Consider the following 26,395-nt stretch of genomic DNA (forward strand, 5'->3'; position numbering starts at 1 on the left):
CCTGGGTCCAAAGTGCAAATTCACTTCCCCACAAAACTGCACAGTCGTTTTTTCCCCCAATTGGCAAATCTTTACTACCTCTTTAAGTTCCTCCAGATGGTGGAGATGACCAAACCCACTGTCCTGACCTCACTTTTGATGGTAGCACAGGCGTAAAAATTAGTTAAATGAGGAGGAGTGCCCACTTCATGCCAGTCCCACCCCTAAAGTGGACGAGCTTATGTGGACACTACTTTTTAAATTCCTGCAACTTGTTTGGAAAGAATTAGTCCAGTAGGGTTAGGGTTATGCACCCCCCCCCCCCCAAAAGACGTGGTCATAAAAAAGGGTTTAGTCACTCTAAACCTATTTAGATGGCACCCCTGAACCCTAGAACTCAGATTCCCGATGACCTAACAAGAGCCGGACACTACAGAGTCGCACCAGCAGAAAAGACTACAGACACCAACTGATTTGGCCCCAGCCCTATTCGCCTGTCTGAATCCCTGGACGATCCTGCACCAAAAGAAAACCTGTCCCGCCCAGCGAACTGCAAAGCTTTGGGAGGACTGCCTTAGACAAAGATCAAGCTCTTCCAAAAATAGCAGACCTGTTCAAGAAGAAACCAACTTCTAAAGTAAACAACTGTGCCCTGGGTAACCGCGAAACCACCTCCAAAATCACCTCTGCACCGGACACCCAAAGCCCACGTCCAATTGGCCCAACGGTCCTGCAAAGGCTCCCCAGCAATACGGAGTCCGAATCAAAAGTGGGCTGGCCCTACCAGACTCTGCCTCAAAGCCTTAAGCCTCAAACAAAAAACTCCCCTTAATTGCGACCTGCCTGGTACACTGTTCCCAACTCCAAATGACACCCCTGCACCTGGAGCCCCTGGGCCTTTGGGAGCTTGACCGTCGGTGTCCCTAGCATTAGAACTTACCTGCGGAGGTATGGGTTTTCTTCCTCCATCCTCCTGGCCCAAGCCTGCAGCGTTTTTCCAAAATGGAGCTCCCTCGTTGACTTGCATTGGGCATCCGACGCTGTGTTGTAACTCTGCACACAGCGGCCCTGTGCCACTGAGGGTGTAAGTTTGCTACTGCCTTGTGCCACTCCCCCTCCCCCTTATACTTACCTTAACCCCAGAGTATCAACCCCTGACACCGCTTTACTCACTCATGAGCAGTGCATCTTCTTTCACCCCGTCTCTATTCGAGAATATTGGGCATTTAGAACCGAATTTTACCCTCTTGGCATTTTTGGAACGGATTTGAACCTCCCTGGTGTGGACCTAAAACGCCAAAGACTGGATTTTTAAGTGGTGTCCTTACCTGCAAAACTATTAGTTTTCCTCCCATAGGTGAACTCTGCTAAACTGAAAAGTAGCATTGTTTATTTTTGAAACTGCAAAGTATTTATGCTTGAATCTACTTAATTGATTACAAAGTTCTTGGGTTAGAAATAACATTTATTTTTATATGTATTTTTTTTAATTGGTCTCAGATTTATTCTTTGATTGTGTGTCTCATTTATTGCCTCTGTGAGTACAACAAATGCTTAGCACTACCCTTTGATAAGCCTACATGCTCATCCACGCAGTAGGAGGCTGGCTCAGTTTATGGTGTACACCTATGATGTTGCACTCTATACAGAGTCCAGGCAAACCTTAAAGTGTTTAGGTGTCCACATAGAAAAAGCTCTCTAGGGGTAGATGTGGTAAGCAGCTAAATCATACCCAGGAGGAGTGTAAAGCACTTGAAATACCACAATAGTCAGTCAGTGATTGTCACACAAGAAAGAACCACACCACGTGTTGCAAAAATAAAGTACTATTTATTACAACACTACTACTATACTAACTTCAGTATATCTCCACTTGGAGATATCTACACACATAATATACAGTTAGCAACAAACAGGAAGAGCATAGAAATACATGGGACCCTATGGGAGGGCCAAAACATATACTAAGAAAGTGGTATAAGAATGGAGGTGCCCAACCAAGGTAAGTATGTTAGAATCCCAGGGGCTAGGGGAGTAAGGAATTACCAGAGGTAAGTATCAGAAATCCCACAGGCGTCTGGATGCATTGTTGTTATTGAGCCAGGTTTAATACAGGCTAACACAGGACCATCGCTGGCACAAATACCCACAACAGTGGATACCCAGAAGACTGGAGTACCAACACCAGGGGGCCCAGGTGCAATGGAAGGGAAGGGATGTTGGAAACCCTCATTGGGGTCAATGGGAGATTTGGTTGTGCAGCTGCTGTCGCCACCCGTGGACCAGATCGGTGGAACCCAAAGGTGGTTTCTGGACATGAAGAACCTGAAAAAGTAAGGGTCAATGTCCAGACCACTCCGAGTTGTCCAGGCGTTGCAGTCAGGCAATGCTCACACCCTTAGAAATGAAGTTCCTGGAGGTCGGTGATGGGTGAAGTCTATCTGTGGAGTCTAGGGAATGCAGGAAGATCCTTGGAGTCGCCCATGAGCTGTTGCACATCAGTCGCCGTACTGCAGGAGGGTCAGTGGTCAGCAGGATTATCAACAAGCATTGGCGAATGCTAAAGTCGTCACAGAGAAGACTGCAGGTTTTTGGGGACCAGCAGGTCCGTACGACCTGACCCATAGAGTAGAGTCAGGTCTGGCCCTCAGCAGGAAGCGAAGCCAGCAGGAATAGTTGGAGCCCCCACGCAGGAGCTGCAGAGTGGAAGCTGAACTTCGAGTTGCAGAGTGCTGGAGGCTTCTTGGTGCTCAAAGATCTCTTGGAGGAAGATCCAACAAGCCTTGGTAAGAGCAACAGTTGCGGTGCACAGGGGTTCCATTCCTGTGGCTGTAGCAAGAGCCCACCGTTGGACCTGCAGAGGACCACAGAACCACCACCTGTGTTGCAGAGCCTTTTCGTGACCATGGAAAAGCGGGATCCACCAGCTGGTTGTTGTCATCTTAAAGTGCCTGCGGGTGCAGGGGAGGGACTCCTTCACTCCAAAGAAGATTCCTTCTTGCTGCAAACAGAATTCTTGTGACCCAGGAGGATGCACAGCCATGGATGTTGCAGAAATCATGCAGGAGCTGGAGAAACAATTTGCAGTGTGAGCACTCTTAACTGGATACAGTCTTGTTTTAGTTCCAAAAGCAGACCAGCAGCGGTTCGGGAGGCCAGGAGCAGAAGATATCTTGGAGAGTTCCTTGTAGAGTCTTGCTTGAAGAATCCGAGGTCTCACCCTCCAGGGAGCCCTTAAGTAACCATAAAAGGGTGTTGGTCACTATCTGCAGTGACCTGCCTATCAGAGGGGGTCAGGCACATCCATCTACCTGGCCTAATCAGTCAGATGCTTACGGGGGCCTATGCACATCCTATTTTCAAAAAGGCAGAATCAACCGGCCACATTGCAGAGCTTTGTGCACCTTTCTAGGGGAGGAGCTGGAAGGGGGTTGTCACTCCCCTTTGTGTGGTTTCACGCCAGAGCGGGAACCATGGGGGAGGGGTCCTGATCTGGTGCAAACTGGTTTATGTAAGGAAGACACCAAATGTGCCCTTCAAAGCAGTCTGGTAGTGCTGGGAGGCCTCCCCACCCCAGTCCAGAGACACCTAGTTCTAAGGAAGAGGTCCCACCTCCCTCCTACAGGAAACCCTTTGGTCTGCCTTCCCCCTGCTCAAATTAGGCTCACCAGCAGACAGCAGAACAGTATCTAGAGTACTGCAGCAGTGCAAGCTGGCAGGCAGGCGCTGTAAGGCAGATCTAGGGGATCCTCTAATGAACCTAGAGTGTACATGATATTATGCAACTAACACTGGAATTGGTGTTGCATGATTCCAACATTTGATTTCAACATGTTTGACTCCAAACATGCCTAGGTTCAGAGAAGCCATTATGTAGTTGGACTACTCATGTTGACCAGTGTCCACTACATACTTGGATTTCCCACACTTACAACGCCCAGGGAATGGAGCCTGGGGATTGCTCATGCAGGGGTGCCTCACACCCAGGACCATGCACCCTACCCTTGAGCTCAAGGGCCTACCATAGAAGTGACTTACAGTGTCCAAGTGCAGTGACAGCGATATAAGGCAAACATTATATCTAGAGTGAAGGTTAATGCACCATTTTCACCCAGGCCTGCAAACCCAGTGTGCATGGACTTCCGTGGGTGGCATAATGCATGCTGCAGTCCATGGGAGATCCCTGGTGTGCCAATGCCCCGAGTACCTGAGTACCAAAACTAGAGACTTACATGTGTGTATACCAATTGTGGGGTTTAAAAGTTACCAAAGAAATACATTTAGAGCAAAGAGCACAGGCACTGGGGATCCGGTTAGCAGGATACCAGTGTACTACAGACTACTTTAAACTCAGACACCAAGCAAAATGTGGGGGTACCTATGCCATAAAGATGCTCCTTTTATACACAACACCACCACAAATAGAGCATTAGTCTCATCTACTTTGGCTTCTGCAATACCAATTGAGGATCCACTGGAATCTCTTCACAGTGTCCTTAATTTTAGTGCACTATATAGAGAGCCACCTTCCTACACTCCTAATGTCAACTATTTATTTGGTCACAGGCGACATCACTGATCACATGTTCGATGCCATCACTGAAGGTACTCAACCATCCTAAAACTCAGAAATCACTAGGCTAAAACCTCAGCAAATCCAACCTGTTCTGAGTGCAGGATCAGTTGAGTGAGAAAGGTTGCAAATCCCAATGCCTCTTTGAGCATTGACCAGCATGTTACAAGTCTACAATTGTGTCCTGCACTCACAGCACCACTGATCCCAGACCTCCCTGTAGGTAACTTTCAATCATGTTCTGTTGTCTCTGGATAAAGTCCCTTCCCCAGAGAGCATTCTTCTGGACCAAACCTGTATGCACACTATAAAAAGAATCCTAGTGCTCAAAACTTGAGGGACCACCAGCAGGTGTGACCCATTTGGTCCATGTTGGGCTGGTAAATATGCCTCGAAATTAAGCCATTCCTTGTCTCAAACCTACCAGTGGTTTATTCTAACCTCAAGTAACAGCTGTGTGTTGTTTATGGCTTTCCAACATGAGATGTGAAGGACACATATGGTACAGTACAGGTTACAGGCATCTATGGTCAGCAGAGAAAGGAACCAATGTGTAAGAACTGCAGGAGATTAAAGGCTAGACCTGTGCATGCGTCCAAGTGTGTCAAGGGGCTTACAGCCGACTTGTAAAAGCTGGCAATACCATCACCTCATAATGCAATGCAGATAGAGGAGCACTACAATAGGCTCAAGAGAAGAACATGTCGCTCTACACAACCAATAAAAAAGTGAAAAAATATTGATAGTATTTTACCAACTAAGTCCCTGTTAAATGTCAGGAAAAGAATGCAATAAAATGGGTACATTAATAAAGCTTTTTGATGCACAAAAGGAGAACTAAACATGCATTAAACTGCAGAATTTTGTTTTTGCCACCATCTGAATACTTACCAGCAGGAAATTCTAAGCAGTAGCAACCCATTGGCGGTCTAAACTGTTTCACCAGCACAATGCATTCATAATGAAGGGTTCTTTGAAGGACTGGAATTATGGCTACACCTTGCACAATAAGAGAAAATATTGTTAATCTCAACTGCTGATTAAAATCAACTGCTAATTAAAGGGCTGACAATGGATCCAATTCACAAAACCTTTTATAGGAGTAGTTGTATCATACACCTCTCTTAGATGAGTTACATCTTTAAAAAAATTGGTTCACTGGAATATAATGGGTTGCCGCAAGAAACAGATTGTCACAGTTGGAGGAATGTGTCCCCTCGCTGCACTTCATAACGTTTACAAAAATATTAAACAGTGTATCAAGAATGTTAGAAAGATGAGGGAAGGAAACTAAAAGCTATGCTACAGTTTATTTTGAGAACAACAAGTTGTAACCCGCATTGCTATTTCTTCCAATTAAAGTGGTATTTACACAAGGTTCTTTCATTTCTGTCTATTTATATTCAATCAAAACTACTGAACCAGAGTGCACTTCAACCAAATGCATTCAAATTATTTGCCTAGGTTCTCCAATAACATATGCCAAAATACTGGTCAATAGATATTATTCTCATGGGCTAGGTTTGCCATTGTGGCACGGTCAAAACTCAGAAGGGGGCAGTTTCCACGGGGATCAATATCAGCTGTACCTAGACCGAATGTAAAAGAAGGTCTGCTACTCAAGAAAAGCATTGGCTTCGACTAGAAATCCTGTGCATTAGCTAGAGTAGCTGCTATTCTGCCAATGTAGCACAGAATCATAAAATAGTTTCCCTAGGACCAGTCCATGCAAAAAACAAATGTCCCTTGAGGCGAAGGGTGTCCATCACTTTCATACTTCCACTACAGATGTAATTTATCACATTGATTTGGTTCATAGTTGCACCCGACAAACAGTACCAAGCGCTCCATAGAAGTAGCAATCATCATCATTACAAGTTTTACAACTAGGACCAGAAACGTTAACATCCCAAGATGCACTTTCACTTTCTTTTCTGATTGCACCATACAATAACTCAAACTGAGACAAAGACCTTAAAATGTACAACACGTAGGCACTTAACGATTTAAACTTTACTGTACTATGGATAAGCAATTTTGGACCCATACCAGCTCATAAGGATGCATGTTTTAGGTGAATATACACAATAAAACCGCCTGCATCGTAAGCAAAGATTTTCACAGTACTTGGTGGCATACGCTGTCAGCACTAACATTTCAACATATATTGAGTACTTTAAAGTACCTGCCCTTGATCTTCCAGTTGGTGGTCAGGTCATTTGAGACCTAAAGAAGCTGCACTTCTCTACATCCATTCCACAGTATGTAAATAAGTGCAGATGAAAAGGCAATTCCACATTAAAGTAACAAGTCCCTTAAACTTCAATTCTAACAAAAACCTTTGTTTTATAGTTACCATCAGCTGGGCTTCCTTCTTTCCTGGTGGTGCGTTTTACAGTTTCCCAGTTTCTGAAAGAAAAATTGTGATGAACAAAGTATATCAAAAGCACAGTGACTTTTACAGCGGTGCTACCGTGGTTAGTTGAGTACATTATTATAGCATTGCTTATCCATTTGCTCCTTAAACCTACAACTAAAAAGTCTAACCCCGTCCGTGGGGCTCCTTGGCATACATCTAATTTACTAATTCTCTATATCCAAAGCCGCCAGAACAGTAAACAAATCCATGCAGCAACTAAGCATTGTCATTGTACTCTTCTACTCTTCCCAACAAGGTATCAGCAGTAGGCATATAAGGTTTCCCGAGGTTCACTCTAGGTGGAACGCGTCTCCTAGTGAGAGGTGCCTTGAAAACGCCAACACACATAAATGCTGACATTGCATGTTCTCAGCGATGGCAAATAAACTGAGCTAAGACTCTCCGTTCACGGAAGAGACCTTGTGCCTGCTTGGGGTGTAACTGGCACTCATGATCCACTGGGCATAGACAGTTGTGTTTGTCCGCCCTGGCATTCAAGGATCCTGCCAGGTGGTTCATCACCAGGAAGACCCTGTGGTGGTCCAGCCATTTCCAGAGGCTAAGGGCCATATGTACGAAAGCTTTTTCCCCATAGATATAGAATGGGTAAAATCCTTTGGCACATCTGGCCCATAGTAGCTTCTACCCTGCTTGTTTCAGTACTACATGGTAGTGGTTTTGTTTGTAAGCACCTGTACCAGTCGCCCCGCCTTGACGAATGGAAGGAAGGCTTTAAAGGCCAAGCACCAGACCAGGCCAGAGGCCTCTAATTTGCACCTCTCCCAGATGGTTGCCCCACCCCAGACAGGGCACATCTGTCACAACTAAGAACTCTGGGTGGGGTAGGGAGAGAGGTCTACCGCTGCCCCAATTGCAGTCCAGTAACCACTACTGCAGATCTTTCGCAGTCTCCTCCAAAATATGGACGTGGCTGGAGAGGTCCCCTTTACTATGGGCCAACTGAGACTTCAGATTCGACTGCAGAGCCTGCATGCCACTCTGCATGTTTGACCAGCAAGACGCAGGAGGCTATCAGCTTACGGTTCTTATTCAGTGCTCATGAACAAAAACGAAGATCCCCGATAAAGAACTATAAAAAAAACTTACATAACCTATAGAAAGGAGCTGTGTCAATAAAAGAAATAGTGTAACAAAAAAAAAACAACAAAAAAAACACGCAAACATAAAACAAAAAAATGAATGAAACCAAATTGTCCACCTGGTTTGCCAAGAAGCAGGTAGCATAACCGAGCTGATGGAGTAATTGTACAAGGTCTGGTCAGCTAGTGTAACTGATAGGTGGCCCAATTATTGCTTAGAGAACAGAATTCAACAAAGTAGGCTAATGAAAGATGGTTTTACTACCAGTAAAGGGCATCACTTCCTTTATAAAAACCAAGGTTGCACGTTTCTTTCATGGGGCATATTTAATCTTCAGCAACTAAAAATTGTAAACTGATGACTTAAAGTGAAGTGCTGCAACAAATCAAGACAACATTCTCAAGTAAAAGGATAGAAAAAATACATTTTCAAGTTATTTTATAGGATTCTCATACCAAGGAGAGGTCCAGGTGTTGCACATAGGATAGCTAATAACGAACAATTGCATTAGTGTGCGATGACAGATTGCCTAGGAGGGAACGCTCTCTGTGAAGGTCAGCAGCTTTCAATGCTCCTCCCACCCCCGTTTGATAGTTTTCTTTGATGCTACTTAATAAAATCATCCAAACACACAGTACTGGTGCATACAAAATACAGTCAATGCCTAGTAAGACACTCGTCTTTTAAAAATACAGTGAAAAATGTCATGTTCTCGCAACAGCATCCATAGGCAAAAAAAAAAAAAATACTTGACCTGGTTTTACCAGTGGGATCTATATATGTTGTGTGCTGCAGCTTCACCCACTTTCCTTCTGAAATGGTCTAAAAATAAATAAGAAAAACATTTAAAAATAAGCATTGCTAAAGGAATATTTTAACTCTTAGGTACAGAACAAAGAAAAGTTCCGGGTTATGCAAAGACTATGTCGACCAAAGTGTTACAGGGAGCACTGGCCTTTTCTTGTTTTTCAATGCTAGAAGTCACCACCACCAAACCAGAGTTGTTCACAAGCCCGAGTAAGATATTCAAAGCACAAGGAAAGTGGCTTTGAACCTCACACATGTTCAAATAATAAAATCCTCCAGGTTCATCATTTGAGGGCTCATCTAGAATAGTACTACCCTGTGTTAACACAAATGTTTTGATTAGAAATTATTAGTCAATGTTTATATATTCTGAATAATGAAAATTGTAGAAAATGATTAACGTAGAAAAATAATGTGCACGTTTGAAATTGTGACTGAGGAGTGTCCACCACATTTCATGTATAATATTAAAAGAGTAATTATCACATGTGAAATATTGAAAATGTATTAAAATAATGTAGTAGTAGGTCATATTGAGAGATATAAAACTTATGTTTTGCATCATATTGTAGACCTTAACTTAGCCAAAGTCGTGGCCTAGTTTCACCAGGCCTTGTGCAGAAGCTGAATATTAACGTTCAATGAAAGATGCCGACGGCTGATCTAAAGGTGAACTGCTCATTGTTTTATAAAATCTGCTTAGCTGAAAACCTTTGCATGAACCGATGGACAGGAGATGATGGAATCAGAATTGTAGCAAAAAGTGTGTAAAGCACTCAGTGTACTTTCCCAGGACTCGAACAATAGAGACAGTGACTGGAGAAGAAGATGCAACATTTTTGATACCTGACAAGCAGGATGATGAGAACATTGTACAGAGAACCAATAAAAAACAAATCTGAGAATTGTGTAATATTAGAATTATGAAATGTATTGGTTAGAGTAAAATCGTGGATTAATTGACCAATCAGGAATTGGGGGATAGTCTAGGTGACATTCATATAACAACGAGACAGAGGGAAAAGACCTCAGACCTTATTCTGAAACTGATGCGAGATAGAAGATTCGAGATTCTGACATTGGGCTCATGCTCTCGAGAGCCTGATGTGATGCTGATCGACTGATGACCTGAAGACGAAGACTGATTTTGTTTCTGATCCATACCGAGGATAAGTAGATATGACAATGTGATTGAATTATCTTCGTGCCTTTTCTTTCTAGGTACCAACTGTGCTCTCTAATAGCTTTCTCTTAGCTAGATGTTTTTCCAAATTCATGTTCTAAACTGGTTTCACATGACGTTCCACAAGCTAATGCTAATCTGGGTTAGATGAGGTTTTCTACCTTATGACATTGACAACCACAGAGACAGTTGATTGACAGACTGATTTGCTGAACTCTGCTACTTATGTTGACATTCATCTTTGATTCATTTGTTGACTTGTGCTAATGCTTTAGAATGTATTCTGATGGAAATCTGGATTAGATTATGTTTTTGGCATGATATAATGAATTAAAACGATTTATTTGATTCAAATAAAGTTTGAACTAATGATTAGTATTGTAACTAATAGGGAATAAAAAACTATCTTGGGTTGTGGTTATCCATGGCCGAAGGGTCATGGTGTGATGTTTACTAACTATTGATTAGTGACTAGCTTAATGGTAATTGATTTCCGTGTATTGATTATTGAGAACACTGGTTACAGCATAGTAGGATACTCCATGTGAATCAAAAGGTTCATTGACCTATGCGCCCCCTCTTGTAAGTTTACTTATTAAGGACCAGACGCGCAAACACCTGGATGGTTGTTTAGAATATGTCTAAGGGTGGAAAATTCAGTTAGTGCTCTAGATTCCTCAGTAAAAAGAATAGGTGAGTAAATGACAAGCAGCTCAGCAAACTATGGTGCATCAATGAACGTCAGCATTTGTAATGGTCTGAAACAAGGGCCATTCGTCTTTTTGATCTGTGTGGAAAGAGAGGTGTATGAAGCTGGCTTTGTATATACTATACCAAAATGGGTTATGGTGTGTACAGAGTACAGGAGGAAGAAAGTGGTGGGGAGGGGAGAGAAGGGGAGGAGTGTTAGCATACTTAACAGGTAAATACACAACTTACGATTCCAGTCTACAAGGGTTAGGATGTCCACAGGTAAATGTTTAAGTTCACCTCAAAAGTGCACCACCAGCAATACGGGGTCACTGGGTGTAGAGGTCCAAGCTGGCGTCGGGTTTGTAACGGAATCCAATGAGGACTCGGGGACTTGGTAGAAAACAAATTGCAGGTAAGTACCAGAGGTTTCAGCACACAGGCCTGGGGGGGGGGGGGGGGGGGTTTAGGTCAGCACCAGGGGGCTACAGGTCAGTACCCAATACCCACCCTCAGCAGCACATGGGCAGCCGGGTGCAGCGTTGGGGGCCCAATGCTTTTCAATGAGGGAACCCCTGGGGTTACAAAGATGCTGCAGGCTGAGTCCAGGGGGTCAGTTCCAGAAAATCAAAGGCTGGACAGGCAGGAGAGGTCCCTGCTGTGTGCTGCTGGACCGTTGGTCAGATTACCCAAGGCCAGGGGGCTGCGGATGCTGGGGTACCTTTAGGCATCGTAAGTCTTCAATGGATCTGGTTGCGGTCAGGGGGCTCTCTGGATTCAGGCTGCAAGTGCCATTTCTGTTGGAAACAAGGGGTCAACCCAGGATGGACTCAAGGTCAGAATCTTCTGGGGATCTTCTCTGGACTGGTGGACCACCCGGACTTGGGTTGTGGGCGTCCGGTGTAGAGTGGACAGGGCTCGCGGATCCGGGCCAATTCTGGAGTCCTTTTGAATATTTCTTCAGGACAGGGCCGCTAGCCTCTGGAGTTCTTGGCCCACTGGCCAGGCAGTCCTCTGAGGCTTTGAGGTCGCTGGTCCTGCAGGACGCATCGCCTTCTTGGAGCAGGGGTCTTTGAAGCTGCAGACAGGCCAATAGGGCTGGGGCCAAGTCAGTTGTCATCTGGAGTCTTCACTGCTGGGGGTCAGCTTTGCAGTCCTTTCTTCTTGAGGTTGTCGCGTAGGCTCTCATTATCCTAATGAGACTACTGGATTTTGAGCAGCAAGATCGTTCACAGTGTGGGGGACTAAGTCTGACACATGGTGGAGGACCCTTGTCACTCTAAATCCAGGTTTTGCTCCAGCTAACTAACAGTGCCTCATCTCTCCCGAATGGAAGAGACAACTGGGCAGCCGAGCGCATGACATCTTGGCACTTCCCAGGGAAGTCCTGGTCACTCCGGTCACAACCGATTCTCTCATGCACAGTATGGTCTCATATATAAATGACAGAGGCAGTTTAAGTTTTTAAAGATTGGTTCAATAAAACAACTGCATTTTAGATAGCAAAGCGTGAGCTGCAATAACCAGAACTACACAACACAGTAGGATTAAAATAGTAACGATGAGAGTGAAACACAAGAATAAGGCTATCATAGTGCCGCTAGATTATTTTCTCTAAGTTATATTTTGAGCACAGCATGTGAAGCTCTAAGCCTGCCTTTCAGGTTCCCACGGGAGGACATCGACCCTCATACCTGAGCAAAGGCCGGTCATCTGCATCAGCATCTGCAATGGGGCAGTCAGCATCTAGTTGTAGGTTCCTGGCCGGAATCGCTCTCTGACCTGTACTAGGACTAGGAAGTGTTTTTATAACTAACACACAGATGTTCTAAGAAAATGTCCCTACGTAAGGATGTGTATTTTCTATGAATACTGGAGACTAAACTTCTACCACGTTTAACGGCAATGTACCAGACTGTAGCCTTGGCTGAAGCACAGGGCGATCAAGAATGCATTGAGAACACAGTGCTGAACTAAGCTAAACAGCGTGATAGAAGGAAATTAAAACAAGACCGTAAAACTGGTTATTGTAAAATAACAGTGCGAGACTGAATAAAATGTATCTAGGGCAAAGTGCACAGCGGCCTAGTATGTTAAACTAACGTGCATAAAGCTATATTAAAAGTGGCTATACTACAAGGTTACCAGGAATCTGGTAAGGTTCAGGGATGCCCCTAAATACTAGCTTTAGGGACTTTACAGGGGTCAGAAGGCCAATGGCTATTGTCCCCGAGGGTGGCTACACCCTTTCAGTGCAAACTCCCATTGGAAAAGGGGGCACATTCCTAAAATTACTAGTTCCTATCTTCCAATACAAGATGGGTGATTCTGCAAGTTGGGGGTCACTCCAGATGTGGATCCCTTGGGGATGGTCTTAGCTTCAGTGGTCGCTCCTCCCGGTTTCACCTAATTTTCCAGCAGGACCTACAGCAAAAAGTGTGTTGGGGGTGGGAGAGGGGAGGGATGCATGTCCACTAGTTGGGAAACTAACAGGAGGCCTGAGCCAGTGCAGGCTTTATTTCTGACCCCCAGAGAAAACAAAGACTATCACCCAATGGGGTCAGAAACTTGCCTGTTAGAAGCAGGCTGGCACAGACCGGTCAACTTTACACTAGAGGGTTGGGTGAAATGCAGGGGTCATCTCCAAGATGCCCTGTGTACATTTTACAATTAATCAAACACTGGCATCAGTGTGTTTTTTGTGTGCTGATAAGTTTGACACCAAACATAACCAGTCTTCAGTGAAGCCTTCATGGAAATGTGGAGTGTGTAATGAAAAACTCAGAGCCCTTCAACTCAGTATGGCCACACTGCACTTACGATGTCTAAGAATTGACTTGGACACTGTAGGGGCATATTGCTCATGCAGCTATGCCCTCACCTGTGGTATAGTGCACACTGCCTTAGGGTTGCAAATTCCTTCTAGAGGGGTGACTTACCTATGTCAAGGGCAGTGGTTTGTGGGCAATGCACCCTGAGAGAATGCCATGTCGGCTTTACCTTTTTCTCCCCACCAACACACAAGCTGCAAAGGCAGTGTGCATGTGTTTGGTCCCTTAGGGTGGCACAATGGTGCTGCAGCCCTTAGGGACCCTCCGTGGTCACAGAACCCTTGTACCACTAATACCTTTTACAAGGGACTTAGCTATGTGCCAACTGTGGAAACAATTGAAGTTTAGGGAATTAACACTGGTGCTGGGGCCTGGTTAGCACCATCCCAGCATACACACTGTCAGGTTAGCATCAATATTAGGCAAAAAGTAGAGGGGGGTGTAACCATGCCAAAAAGGGGCACTTTCCTACAAAGTGGAAGTCAGATAATCTCTCCGGCCTTTGCATGCAGCTTAACCACTGGAATGTGTGGGAACTGGGTGTAGTTGAAGTGGCATTAGTATTGGAAGTTTGCTTCATATCCATCAACGAAGAACTGATTTTTGTGTCTATAATTCAGAGCTGTTATCCAACATTTGTTGCTTGAAGGCCCATACAGGACATCAACGGCTCCTACCACTGATATGATTGATAAACCACATTTGTGAAATATGAATATCAATTTATTACTATTAACTATGAAAGAGAGGGCCCACTTGCTACATAACAGCTAGAGAATGGACCGAGGGCCCTGCCGACTACTTTTCTGCATGAATGATGATGATGATGCAGTTGCTGTGTTTTCAACTAGAGTAATTACTACAATAATTTCATATAAGAGGTACCAGTAGAAGGGAGTATAGGTAACGTTTAAACACTGCTATTCATTCTCACTGATTCCCTAAAAATTGGGAATCTGCAAACAGGAACTGTACCAGGAATTCTAGGTTGTCTGGTCACCAGATCACAGACATGCATCCACTATCTTGGTCAGTCCCATCATTGGAAATTTTTGATTTTCATCCTTAGTTTGGATACTAAGTAAGCCAAACTCACTACGCTCACTGTTATGGTAAAGTGATGCCTACCCTTTCATTCTCAATGGTGCTGCCAACTCTTTTTAGCGATGTTGTACAGCAGCCCCACTGCTGTGCAGTAGGGCTATAAAAGATGAAAAGGTGCTATCATGCATATCCAGAGATACTGAAGGCAAGAGCGTGCAGCACTACTTGTGCCTACAAAATTGTGTGAGTGCCTTTATTTTTTTGTGATTTACCGAACCAAGCTGGTTTGCTACATTTTGCAAAAAGTATTGTTTTTTCCCCCCCAAAAGAGGATTGGGGAAGCAACATGGAGGGTCAGGTGGGGGAAGCTTCACAGGGTTGGAAGCAAAATGGAGCATGGGGAAAGCAGCATAGAGGGTGGGGGATAAGGATATGGGAGAGAGAGAAAAGTGGCGACGTGGAGAAAAGGACATTCGCGAGAGCACAGGCGGGGGAGGGAAGCACATGAGGGAGACTGCTAGAAAACACATGCACTCTTGTGGAGTGTTTAAGTAAAACAAAAAAAAGTAGTTCAATGAAAGTGAGCAGTGGACAGACAAGTAAAGAGGCTATGTAGATACAAGATGATCAAGGAAACCATTGAATAAAAAGCAAATCAGAGTAACAATAACGGCAGCCAGTAGGAAACAATGCATAACTTTAAGCCCATTGTAAGACCTGGTAAACTGCCCTACTCTAAACTTATAAAAACCTCGGTCTGCGAGTTTCCTGATGTTGAGGACTTTCATCCCTTCAAGATTATCGGAGGGCATCATAATAATGTATTTGGTTTTAATGAAGGTTTCAATGGCAGGCTTAAAATACCAGTGATTATTCACAATGTATCCGTCATGCCTTCATAGTACAAAAGCTTTTTGCTACATGACAGACAATATTAGACTGCAATGCGATTAATGTACTCGCACTGTATGAATAAGTACTCCTTTCAGCAAACTTCTTGGTCTTTCATTACAAAGAAAGAATGCTCAGATAACTTATCATACTGGGGTGAAGTGTCTGTGTGTCTTGCGCAGGCCCACTGCCCTTAAATACTTTGGGACCCAGGGAATTGGGAGGGGGTGTTCAGTCTAGTGTACTGCCAAATTTGGAATAAGTCTTAAAGAAGTCTAATCGAAAATGCGTGGGGATTTTGGTTTGTGACCCCTTTTTAAGGGTCCCTGCTTGACAGATCATCCAGAAACGTTCCATGCACAAACTAGGCAAAAAAAAAAAAAAAAAGCACTTTTTTGGGAAAGTTTTCTGAAGATTCGACAGACTATGCCAAAGTTATTAGCAAAACAAAAAATGCATTTCGTAGGGAAATGCTGACATAACTAACTACCCAGTGACAACCACCACTGTGTAATATATATCAATATCCCCTGCATGCAGTTGTTGTACAGCTATTTTAGCCACATTATTGTAGCAAACTCGGTCTGCTGTTGTGCATTTTAGCCCAGTTACATTCGATTCAGCATCGCTTTATTTTTCTAATAGCGACATTCGTGGTGTTTTATTTTTTTCTATGTAATTGTTCTTTCACCTAGGAAAGCATTACATTCTCAGTAGGACATTCATTTCACTTTGTGCTTTCCTCAAGGCTGCAGTCAGATACGGTTACTGGCAAAAGTGGTACACTGTCTCCAACATTCACACAAACATTCCTACGTGGGGCCCTTTCTTAGAAGGTCAACAGTTTTAGTATAAAAACACTCCTTTGTCCCATACACGTTAGAGGGAGATTCCAGCCAGATGACGACTGCATGCCAATTGCCTTGCTACAGCTGCTTGCTTAGACTGCCGAATCCCTGGCCTACATGGGGACGGGTGTCTCTCTAGATACAGGCTTCCTTACTTAGGTATGAGGGATGATGTCTTCCCAGGGGGGAAAGCTGAAGGGCGGATTAGGGTTTATTATGCTGTACTCTAACACAGCTTAGGAAGGAGAACTATATATCACTCCTAGTGACAGTATGGTGGGGCTGTTTTTGTGTTTCACTCTCCTTGCCACAACTTTGCTTCTATTGTGTTTTATCATCCTAGTTATTGTAATACATGCCATTTTATCTAAAATGCAGTTACTTCAATAAATCCTTACTGAACTAAATGCTGCCTCTGTTTGTCCTTGCCTGTGTGAGACTAACATAACTGAGAGAAAGGGATGAGATCTGATTGACCACGATTCCCCTGAGGAGTCTTTGTCATGCGCCCGGTTGCCACAATCATCCCCGTTCTTGGGCAGAGCTGAGGTGCTGCTAGTTAGTCAGAAAACAAGATTAGGCCGATAGGTGTCACAACACGTTGTGGAACTGTACTTAGTACCCCACAATCCATGTGATCCTATGGCCCAAATCCAGTAGCCTCATTAGGATAATGAGAACCTACACGGGCCAGAATAAAAGCCTATAATATCTATCTATGTCAGAGGCCCAGGATGAGAAAGTTAGTCTTTTTTTGAATGCTCAGACAGCATGTGGGTAATCTTCCAGATCCATCTATTTTAGTACTGGGTAGCTTCTGGTATTTAATTAAGATGGGAGACACAAAACACTGTGTAACAGAGGTCACTTTAACAGTTCTATCTAACAAATCTTTTAAAGAGATTGGCCTAGTATAGAGGGGAGTCTGGATTCATATGGCAGTCGAATAGAATTCTGGGGGCAAAAGAAGTGCCATAATATAAGACCAACTGTTCAAGGCAGAGTAACACTATAAGAGTCACCTCTGAAAGCAGGTGTCACATGCCTTTACTTTCAGACTTCGAGTGGGCCCGGTTGAAGAAGCCAACTGCAAAACCCCCAAAACCAAAGAAAGATCCCAAGGTCAGGTACATGAACAAAACATTACATTAGCAAGTTAAACAAGGAATAATTGATGTAAAGGATTCCACCAAATGATGCTCTTGAATGATTCCTCAGAGATACACCCCTTCTCGTAAGAACTCAAGAATTCTAAGGGGACTGAAAGAAAAAATCCAAAGGATGGTATCCAAAGAAGGAAATGATGATACAAAGATGTAGTGCAAAGATAAAAATCAGAGGATCCAGGAATGAACTCTGTGGGATGCCAACTGACAAAGCATTTGGTGAAGTGAGTGAAGACTGAAAAGACCGGAGAAGTTCATCCCTTTGTCAACGATACTAACAGTAATAAGGATAGATGGCAAGGTAGAATGGTCAAAGGTAACAAGAGCAACTGAAAGGTCTGAATTATCAGGCTAGAAGAAATGATACTATGGACAGACAAAGAAATTGAATTGTTTAAATAGTAGAATGCAGTTGAAGGAGTGGAGACTTGAAACCTAATTATAGGGGATATAATAGGCTGTCAGCGGTGCCAAAAGAATTTGATACTTACCTGTAACTCTCGTTCTTCAGTATTGGTAAATTTCATAGATACACATGCTTGACTCATTCCCCATTGTCAAAGTTGGAGTCTCACGGTATCATAGTAAGCAGTATAATAGGCTGAAAAGGGAATGCAAAGTTCTGCTTAATAGCCTATATCCTTTTTTTAAAAAGGACTAAAGTCAACTATTGACCAATCAGGCAACAGCACCCTTAGCACACTCCCAACAGAGACATGTTCCCTGAGATTTTCCAAGCACTAGTGGGATAAACCTCACTGGCCAAGGAGAGCCTCTAAAAGGAGAAGGGTGGGTCGCATGTGAGACTATGAAAGATACCAATACTGGAGAACAGGAGTTACAAGTAACAAATTCTTTCTCCAGTATTGGGCTATCATTCTTATATTCACATGCTTGAATCAGAATAGTTAGCAGTGCAATACGTTAGCAACAAATATACTTGATTATAACAGCGGATGGTGGTTACAACATTATATAACATATGGTAACAGGCTCATCTTATAGGAAATGATACCGAAGTACCGAATGACCCCCACAGCTGTATCAGAAGTCTGTGCTGCATCCAGACAGTAGTGTTGGGTAAAAGTGTGCATGCTCATCCAGGTAGAGCACAGCATATATTTTTAATGTACACCTAGCTAATAAGGTTGCTGTCGTGGCAGCTGCTTTGGTAGAGTGTGCTCTAGTCTTTTGTCTTAAAGGCCTGCCTGCCTTAGACTGGCAGAACTGAACAGCGATTAAATCCACCTTACTATGGTACAATTAGAGACTGGTCCACCTTGTTTTTACCACAGGACACAAAGAGTTGATCAGTAGTGCGAATGTGCATGGTTCATTGTAAATAAAATTTTAAACATCTCTTGACATCAAGAGAATGAAGACTGTGTTCCACTAGTGGATGAGGATTAGGGAAGAAAGTCTTAAACTTAACCTGTTGATTCAGATGAAAATCAGTAGGAACCTTTGGTATGAACTTGGTATTAGTTAAAAGAATCACCGTGGTATCTTTGAAATTGTAAGAACGGTTTTCTAATAGTGAACGCTTGGAGTTTGCTTATTCTCCTAGCAGAGGAAAGGGCTAATAACAATGCCACCTTCCAAGTAAGGAACTTTAGTTTAGGTCTGTGAATTGGTTGAAATGGAGCTATAATCAGTTGGGATAGCACAGTGTTATGCTGCCATCCAGGTGTCCGTGATTTTAATGGGACGGTGGTGGTGGTGGTGGTTTGGTTGGGAGGGGGGCGCTTTAAGAAACTGGACAATTAATCGGTGCCACCATAAAGGAAGGAGATCCCAAAGTCCATCTATAGCTGGAAATAGCAGCCAGATGCACTTTGACAGAGGAGTATGCTAGACCAGATTTGTCTAGAGACAGTAAATATGGTAACACTTGTTCAGGAAGAGATGTGGTAGGATGCACTTTAACTGTTTTGCCCAAAAGACAAACTCTTTTCCATTTGAAACAATAAGTTTTGTTGGTTGAATCAGCTCTGGGATTTGCAAGGATACTCTGGCAATCCTCTAGAGTGTCTAGGTGCTGTAGTTCATGGTGCTCAGGAGCCAAGCTTATAAATACAGAGAAATCTGGTCTGGATGAAGGATCTGGTGACTGTTTACCGACAACAAGTCTAATTGGGGCTTGAGTAGAATGTGCTTGTCTACTGACAGCATGGGGCTCTCGGTGAACCAGTGTTGTCTGGGCTACCGTGGAGCAATGAGCAATCAACTGGCATGGTTCCGATTTGATTTTTAGAGGAACCCTGGGTGTATGTGGGATCCAGACTGGGCTTGTCCAATCATTGAAATATGGCATCCAGGTTTAGTTGGTTCAAATCCCATTTGTGACAGCTTTGGGATGTTCTGCGCAAGGTATCTGCTACAGAGTTGTATACTCCTGGGAAATGTACTGCCCTTAAGGTCACTTGATGTCATAGTGCCCAGCGCCGGATAGTTTGAGGTTCCCGAGATGGAATTCTGGATTGTGCACCTCCCTGTTTGCTGAGGTAATGCATACTCATTGAGGCACAGAGGCACCTTGGACTCTCAGCAAGAAAGCTTAAAGAGCCTTTGAGATTGCTCTGAGCTTGTGGAAGTTGATCTGCAGTTTGGACTGTTCTGGAGTCCACCTGCCTTGAATCTGTAGATCTTGTAAATGAGTTCTCTATCCTTCCAGAGAAGAGTCTGTTGTAATGAAGTATTCCAAAATGGGGTAGGGGGTGAGGTGAGAAGATCAGTCCTGCAGAGAGATTGGAGCTTGTCCACCAGGGAAGAGCTGCTTTCTTGACAGATGTGATCTGTATGATCTAGTCGAATTGTCCTTCCGATTGGAGCCACTGTGCATCCAATTGCTCCTGGAAAGGTCACATTTTGAGATGAGCATGAGGTATTAAGAAAATGCATTTAGACCATGCCTAGTATAGACTTGGATCAGGTGAACTGAAGTGCACTTTCTTCTTGAAAGGGAGCGAGGCAGAATGGAAAGTTTCTGATGTCTGTCTACTGACCAGAATGCCTTGTTGCGCAATTGTTCGGCCTGACAGCCTTAGGGTGGTCACCCCTAACTTTTTGCCTGCCTCCCTCCACTTTTTGCACATTGTTTTTGCTGGCTTTTAGACTCTAAGACTTTACCACTGCTAACCAGTGCTAAAGTGCATATGGTCTCTCCCTTAAAAACATGGTAACCTTGAATCATACCTGATTGGACTATTTAATTTACTTAGAAGTCCCTAGTAATGTGCACTCTATGTGCCTAGGGCCTGTAGATTAAATGCTACTAGTGGGCCTGCAGCGCTGGTTGTGCCAACCACTTAAGTAGCCCCTTTTTCCTTGTCTCAGGCCTGCCACTGCAAGGCCTGTGTGTGCAGTTTCACGGTCACCTCGACTTGGCATTTGAAAGTACTTGCCAAGCCTAAACCTCCCCTTTCTCCACATATAAGTCACCTCTAATGTGTGCCCTAGGTAACCCCTAGAGCAGGGTGCTGTGTGGATGAAAGGCAGGACATGTACCTGTGTAGTTTACATGCCCTGGTAGTGTAAAACTCCTAAATTCGTTTTTGCTCTACTGTGAGGCCTGCTCCCTTCATAGGCTAACATTGGCGCTGCCCTCATACAATATTGAAGTGGTAGCTGCTGATCTGAAAGGAGTAGGAAGGTCATATTTAGTATGGCCAGAATGGTAATGTAAAATCCTGCTGACTGGTGAAGTTGGATTTAATATTACTATTCTAGAAATGCCACTTTTAGAAAGTGAGCATTTCTTTGCACTTAAATCTTTCTGTGCCTTACAATCCACATCTGGCTGGGCTTAGTTGACAGCTCCTTGTGCATTCACTCAGACACACCCCAAACACAGGGAACTCAGCCTCACTTGCATACATCTGCATTTTGAATGGGTCTTCCTGGGCTGGGAGGGTGGAGGGCCTGCTCTCACACAAAGGACTGCCACACCCCCTACTGTGACCCTGGCAGAACTGAAAGGGGACCTGGTGCACTTCTTAGCCACTCTTTGAAGTCTCCCCCACTTCAAAGGCACATTTGGGTATAAAACAGGGCCTCTGCCCTACCTCAGACAGTTGCTGGAGAATAAACCTGAACCAGAACCTGCATCCTGCCAAGAAGAACTGCCTGGCTGCCTAAAGGACTCACCTGACTGCTTTCTACAAAGGACTGCTGCCTTGCTGTTGCCCTGCTGCCTTGCTGAACTCTTGTCTGGCTGTAAAAGTGCTCTCCAAGGGCTTGGATAGAGCTTGCCTCCTGTTCCCTGAAGTCTCAGGACCAAAAAGACTTCTCTTTTTCACTTGGACGCTTCGTGCGCCGAAATTTTTATCGCACAGCTTGTTCCTTGGCGAGAAAACCGCCGCACACCAACGCTGATCGACACGACGCCTTCGGGACGACCGGAACTTCGACGGACGGCCTCGCAAGGACAACGCCGCCCGACCTCCAGAGGAGAAATCGATGCGACGCCTGCCGTGAGAGCGAAACTTCGACGCACAGCCCCGCAGAACGACGCGCAGCCGGTAAACAAGCAGGAGAATCCATGCACAGACCCGGGACATCTGGTAATCCCCGCGATCCACAGAAAGAGACTGTCCGCGTGCCGGAAAACGATGCACGACTTCCCCGCGTGAAAAATAAAGACGCAAGTCTGTGTGTGCTGGGGAGAAAATCGACGCACACACCCTATTTCCACGTATCTCTTCTTTTGTGGCCCTCTGAGATTTTCCACTCACAACCAGGTACTTTGTGCTTGAAAGAGAATTTGTTTGCTTTCTAAAGACTTAAGACACTTTATATCACTTTTCAGTGATATCCCTACAAATTCACATTGCAACTTTATTCGTTTTGACCTACAATTATCCTGATAAATATTATATATTTTTCTAAACACTGTGTGGTGTATTTTTGTGGTGCTATATGGTGGTATTGTATGATTTATTGAACAAATACTTTACACATTGCCTCCTAAGTTAAGCCTGACTGCTCGCGCCAAGCTGCCAGAGGGTGGGCACAGGATAATCTTGGATTGTGTGTGACTTACCCTGACTAGAGTGAGGGCTTTTGCTTGGACAGGGGGTAACCGGACTGCCAACCCAAAACCCCATTTCTAACAGTAATGTATTGAGAGTTGCTCCCCAAAAAGTTATCCTTGTCAAAAGCGAAAAGATAGACTTCTGGAAATTGACCGAGGCCCAGGGTTTGAAAGAGATGAAGACACTTGGCAGTATACCTGGATGCCTGTTGGAAAGATGGAGCCTGTAGGAAAGTTTCCCTTTTGGTATGGTTGCCCCCACCCCCTTCCCACTTTTTGCCTGATATCTGATGCTAACTTGACTGAGTGTGTGCTGGGATCCTGCTAATCAGACCCCAGCACCTGTGATCTTTCAATTAATTGTACCACTGCTTCCACAATTGGCACACTTCTGGCACACAGCTAAGTCCCTTGTAAAAGGTACCAGTGGTACCAAGTGCCCTGTGGTCAGGGAGGATCCTAAAGGGCTGCAGCATGTATTATGCCACCCTAAGGGATCCCTCACCAAACACATGCACACTGCCCCTGCAGATTGAGTGTGTTAGTGGGGAGAAAAAGGTAAAGTCGACACAGCATCCCTCCCTGGGTGCCATGCCCACAAACCACTGTCTGTGACATAAGTAAGTCACACCTCTAGCAGGCCTTACAGCCATAAGCAGGGTGCACTATACCACAGGTGAGGGCATAGCTGCATGAGCAATATGCCCCTACAGTGTCTAAATCCATTTTAGACCCTGTAGCGTCTAGAGGAGCCATATTAAGTACATGGGTTAGGAGCCTCATTACGAACTCCAGAACTCCATGGTGGCTTCACTGAAGACTGAGAAGTTTGGTATCTAACATCTCAGCTCAATAAACCCACACTGGTGCCAGTGTTGGATTTATTATAAAATGCACACAGAGGGAATCTTAGAGATGACCCCTGAAATTCTTGCAACTCTCTAGTGGGTGGCTGACCGGTCTATGTGAGCCTGCCACTACCAGAAGAGTTTCTCACCCCGTGAAGTGAGAGCCTTAGGGCTCTCGGGAGTCAGGGACAAAGCCTGCTCTTCGTGGAGCTGCTTCACACCTCCCCACAGGAACAGAAACACTTGGTGGTGAGCCTCAAAGGCTCCACCCTTTTGTTCTGCTTGCTCAAGGCACTCCAGCTAGTGGAGATGACCCCCACCCTCGACCAAGCCCCTTTTGGCGGCAGGTCGAGCAGGAAAATTAGTAGACACCGGGAAGAGTGTCCACCCCAGTTGGAACCACCCCTAGGGTCCAGAATGGAGGTGAACCCCTCCTGGCATACTCCCCCATCTTGTTTTGGAGGTTTCTAGCCAATAGGGTTAAGTATGTGCCAACCTCCCCAAAGGGAGTAGACACAGGAAGGCTGTAGACACCCTCAGGGTCAGTAGTCAATAGCTACTGCCCTCTGACCCCTGTAACGCCCCTAAATCTAGTGTTTAGGGGCGTCCCTGAACCTTGCTCTTCAGATAATTGATGACCTAAAGAAAACGAAGGACTGAAGAGCCGCACCCACAGTGAAAATTCCAGATGACAACTGAATTGGGCCCCAGCACTACCGGCCTACCTGTAGCTTAAAGACTTCTGCTACAAAAAGACAATTCATCCTGTAGGACCAACGACCTGTACAAACCCCCAGAGGACTGGCTGTCTTCCATAAAGAAGAAGATTATCTGAGGACAGCAGCTCTGTCCACAAAAAAAACTTCCACAAGGACTCCAGAGCCTCCAGATTCCCGAGTCCTGCCAAATCTGCTCACAACCACACCTGCAGCCTGAATCCAGAGGACCCGCCAACTGCGACCAGATCTGGGGAGGCTAGCTGACCCCTAAAGGTACCCCAGACCCTTCAGCTGCCTGGCCTTGGAGAACCCAGCTGATGGTCCATCAATGTCCGGAGGAGCCTCATTTTACCTGCCCAGCCGTTGGTAGTCTTCAGCAAACCCCTTGGACCAAGCCTGCAGCCTAATTGTGAACCCAGAGCCCTGGGAAAGTACTGGGCGCCCAATGCTGTGTTTGCACCCTGCCACGGGCCAACCCTGTGCACCGCCCCACACCCAGAGCCTGCAGATTCTTGCCTGCAAACCATTCACTTCCGAGTGCCCCCAGTCTCCATAGGATTTTGACCTCTGCACCCAGTTGGCCCTGGATGGTTGTTGGGGCAGCCTTGGTGTCTAGCTGAACTTTTCCCTGTGAACACCTTAACCCACAAAGAATGGGAACGAAAGTTGAATACTTACCTGTAAACTCTGTGTGCACTTTCACCCCCAGGACTGCATTACTTGTGACTTTGAGAAGTATTACTTACCTGAAAACTGATATAACTGAATTACAAACAAAGTGCAATTGATACTTGAAAGTGATATATGCTTGAAACTGCACTTACCTGCAACAAAGATCCTTTTGGTTCTAGAAATAGGGTAACAATATATCATTTTTGATACATAAAACATGGGACTGGAGTTAGTCATTTAGTGTGTACCGTATTTCCTGGCTGTGTGTGTACAACTAATAATAACTGATAAGCGTAACTGCTCGCCCACACTACCATAAAAGAGCATTAGTATTAGCTACTTTAGTTTCTGTAAAGCCTCTGGGAAACCACTGGACTTCGTACACACTAAACCTTACTTTGGTGTAGTATACACAGAGCCAGCTTCTTACAAAGCCTTTATCAACCAGTCAAGGTAAAGGAATGCCTTGTTGTTGCAGATGGGCTGCCACTGGGGCATAACATTTCGTAAATATACAGGGAGCAGATCGGAGACCAAGGAGAAGGACTTTGAACTGGTAATGAGTACCAGCTACTGTAAACCGGAGGAATTTGCAATGGCTGAAAAGGATGGGAATGTGGAACTAGGCATCCTGGAGATCCATGCTTGCTAGGAAATCTCTGTGGTTGAAAAGCTGGCATATTTCCTGGAGGGAAACCATACAGAAAGTTTGTTTCTTCAGGTACTTGTTGAGTTTCCAGAGGTTGAGAATGGGACTCCACTCCCCCGATTTCTTCCTCACAAGGCATAAACAGGAGTAAAATCCCTTTCCTTTTTGGTAATGTGGGACCGGTCTATGGCCTTTTGACAACATGGCCAAAACCACCTTGCAAAGAAGATGAATACGAGCTGGGAGGAATTTTTTGAATGAACTTCAGAGCATGGCCATGCTTGACGAGATCCAGGACCCATTTGTCCATAGTTATTTATCTCCACTGATTTAAGTAGTGGGAAATTCTGGCACCCACATAAGGATGTGTTGGGATTATAGCCGGTACCTTAAGGTGTCACTGCTTCCTAGTGGTATCTCTAGTGGAAGCAGCCTGTCGTCTTCTTGGTTGCTTAGAGTAGGCTGCCAATGGTGGTGCTCAATAGGGGTGAAGTTGATAGGTGGGTCAAAAGGACTGCTGATAAGATCTTTGGTATTCAACAGTACGAGTAAGATCTGCGGACACGTATGCTGGGAAAAGGGGTCTTACGAAACGGGAGAGTTCCGAGGGATTGAGCTGTTTCTGTACAGGGAGTGCAGAATTATTAGGCAAGTTGTATTTTTGAGGATTAATTTTATTATTGAACAACAACCATGTTCTCAATGAACCCAAAAAACTCATTAATATCAAAACTGAATATTTTTGGAAGTAGTTTTTAGTTTGTTTTTAGTTTTAGCTATGTTAGGGGGATATCTGTGTGTGCAGGTGACTATCACTGTGCATAATTATTAGGCAACTTAACAAAAAGAAATATATACCCATTTCAATTATTTATCATTACCAGTGAAACCAATATAACATCTCAACATTCACAAATATACATGTCTGACAGTGACCAATATA

General features: G+C 44.5%; 1 protein-coding gene across 1 annotated transcript in view; it reads right to left on the reverse strand.

The window, feature by feature from the left end:
- The window catches only part of NUDT5 (nudix hydrolase 5), a 180,456-nt gene that overhangs the window by 113,472 nt on the left and 40,589 nt on the right, over positions 1–26,395 (reverse strand). Inside the window, exons 3-5 of the mRNA XM_069228666.1 lie at positions 8,827–8,894; positions 6,909–6,961; positions 5,444–5,551 (exon numbers count right to left, since the gene is read on the reverse strand). Of these exons, the coding sequence (XP_069084767.1) occupies positions 5,444–5,551; positions 6,909–6,961; positions 8,827–8,894 (229 nt within the window). The remainder of the gene's footprint in view (positions 1–5,443; positions 5,552–6,908; positions 6,962–8,826; positions 8,895–26,395) is intronic.

This window comes from Pleurodeles waltl, chromosome 4_1, assembly GCF_031143425.1.
Source record: "Pleurodeles waltl isolate 20211129_DDA chromosome 4_1, aPleWal1.hap1.20221129, whole genome shotgun sequence".
NCBI classification, from domain to species: Eukaryota; Metazoa; Chordata; class Amphibia; order Caudata; family Salamandridae; genus Pleurodeles; species Pleurodeles waltl.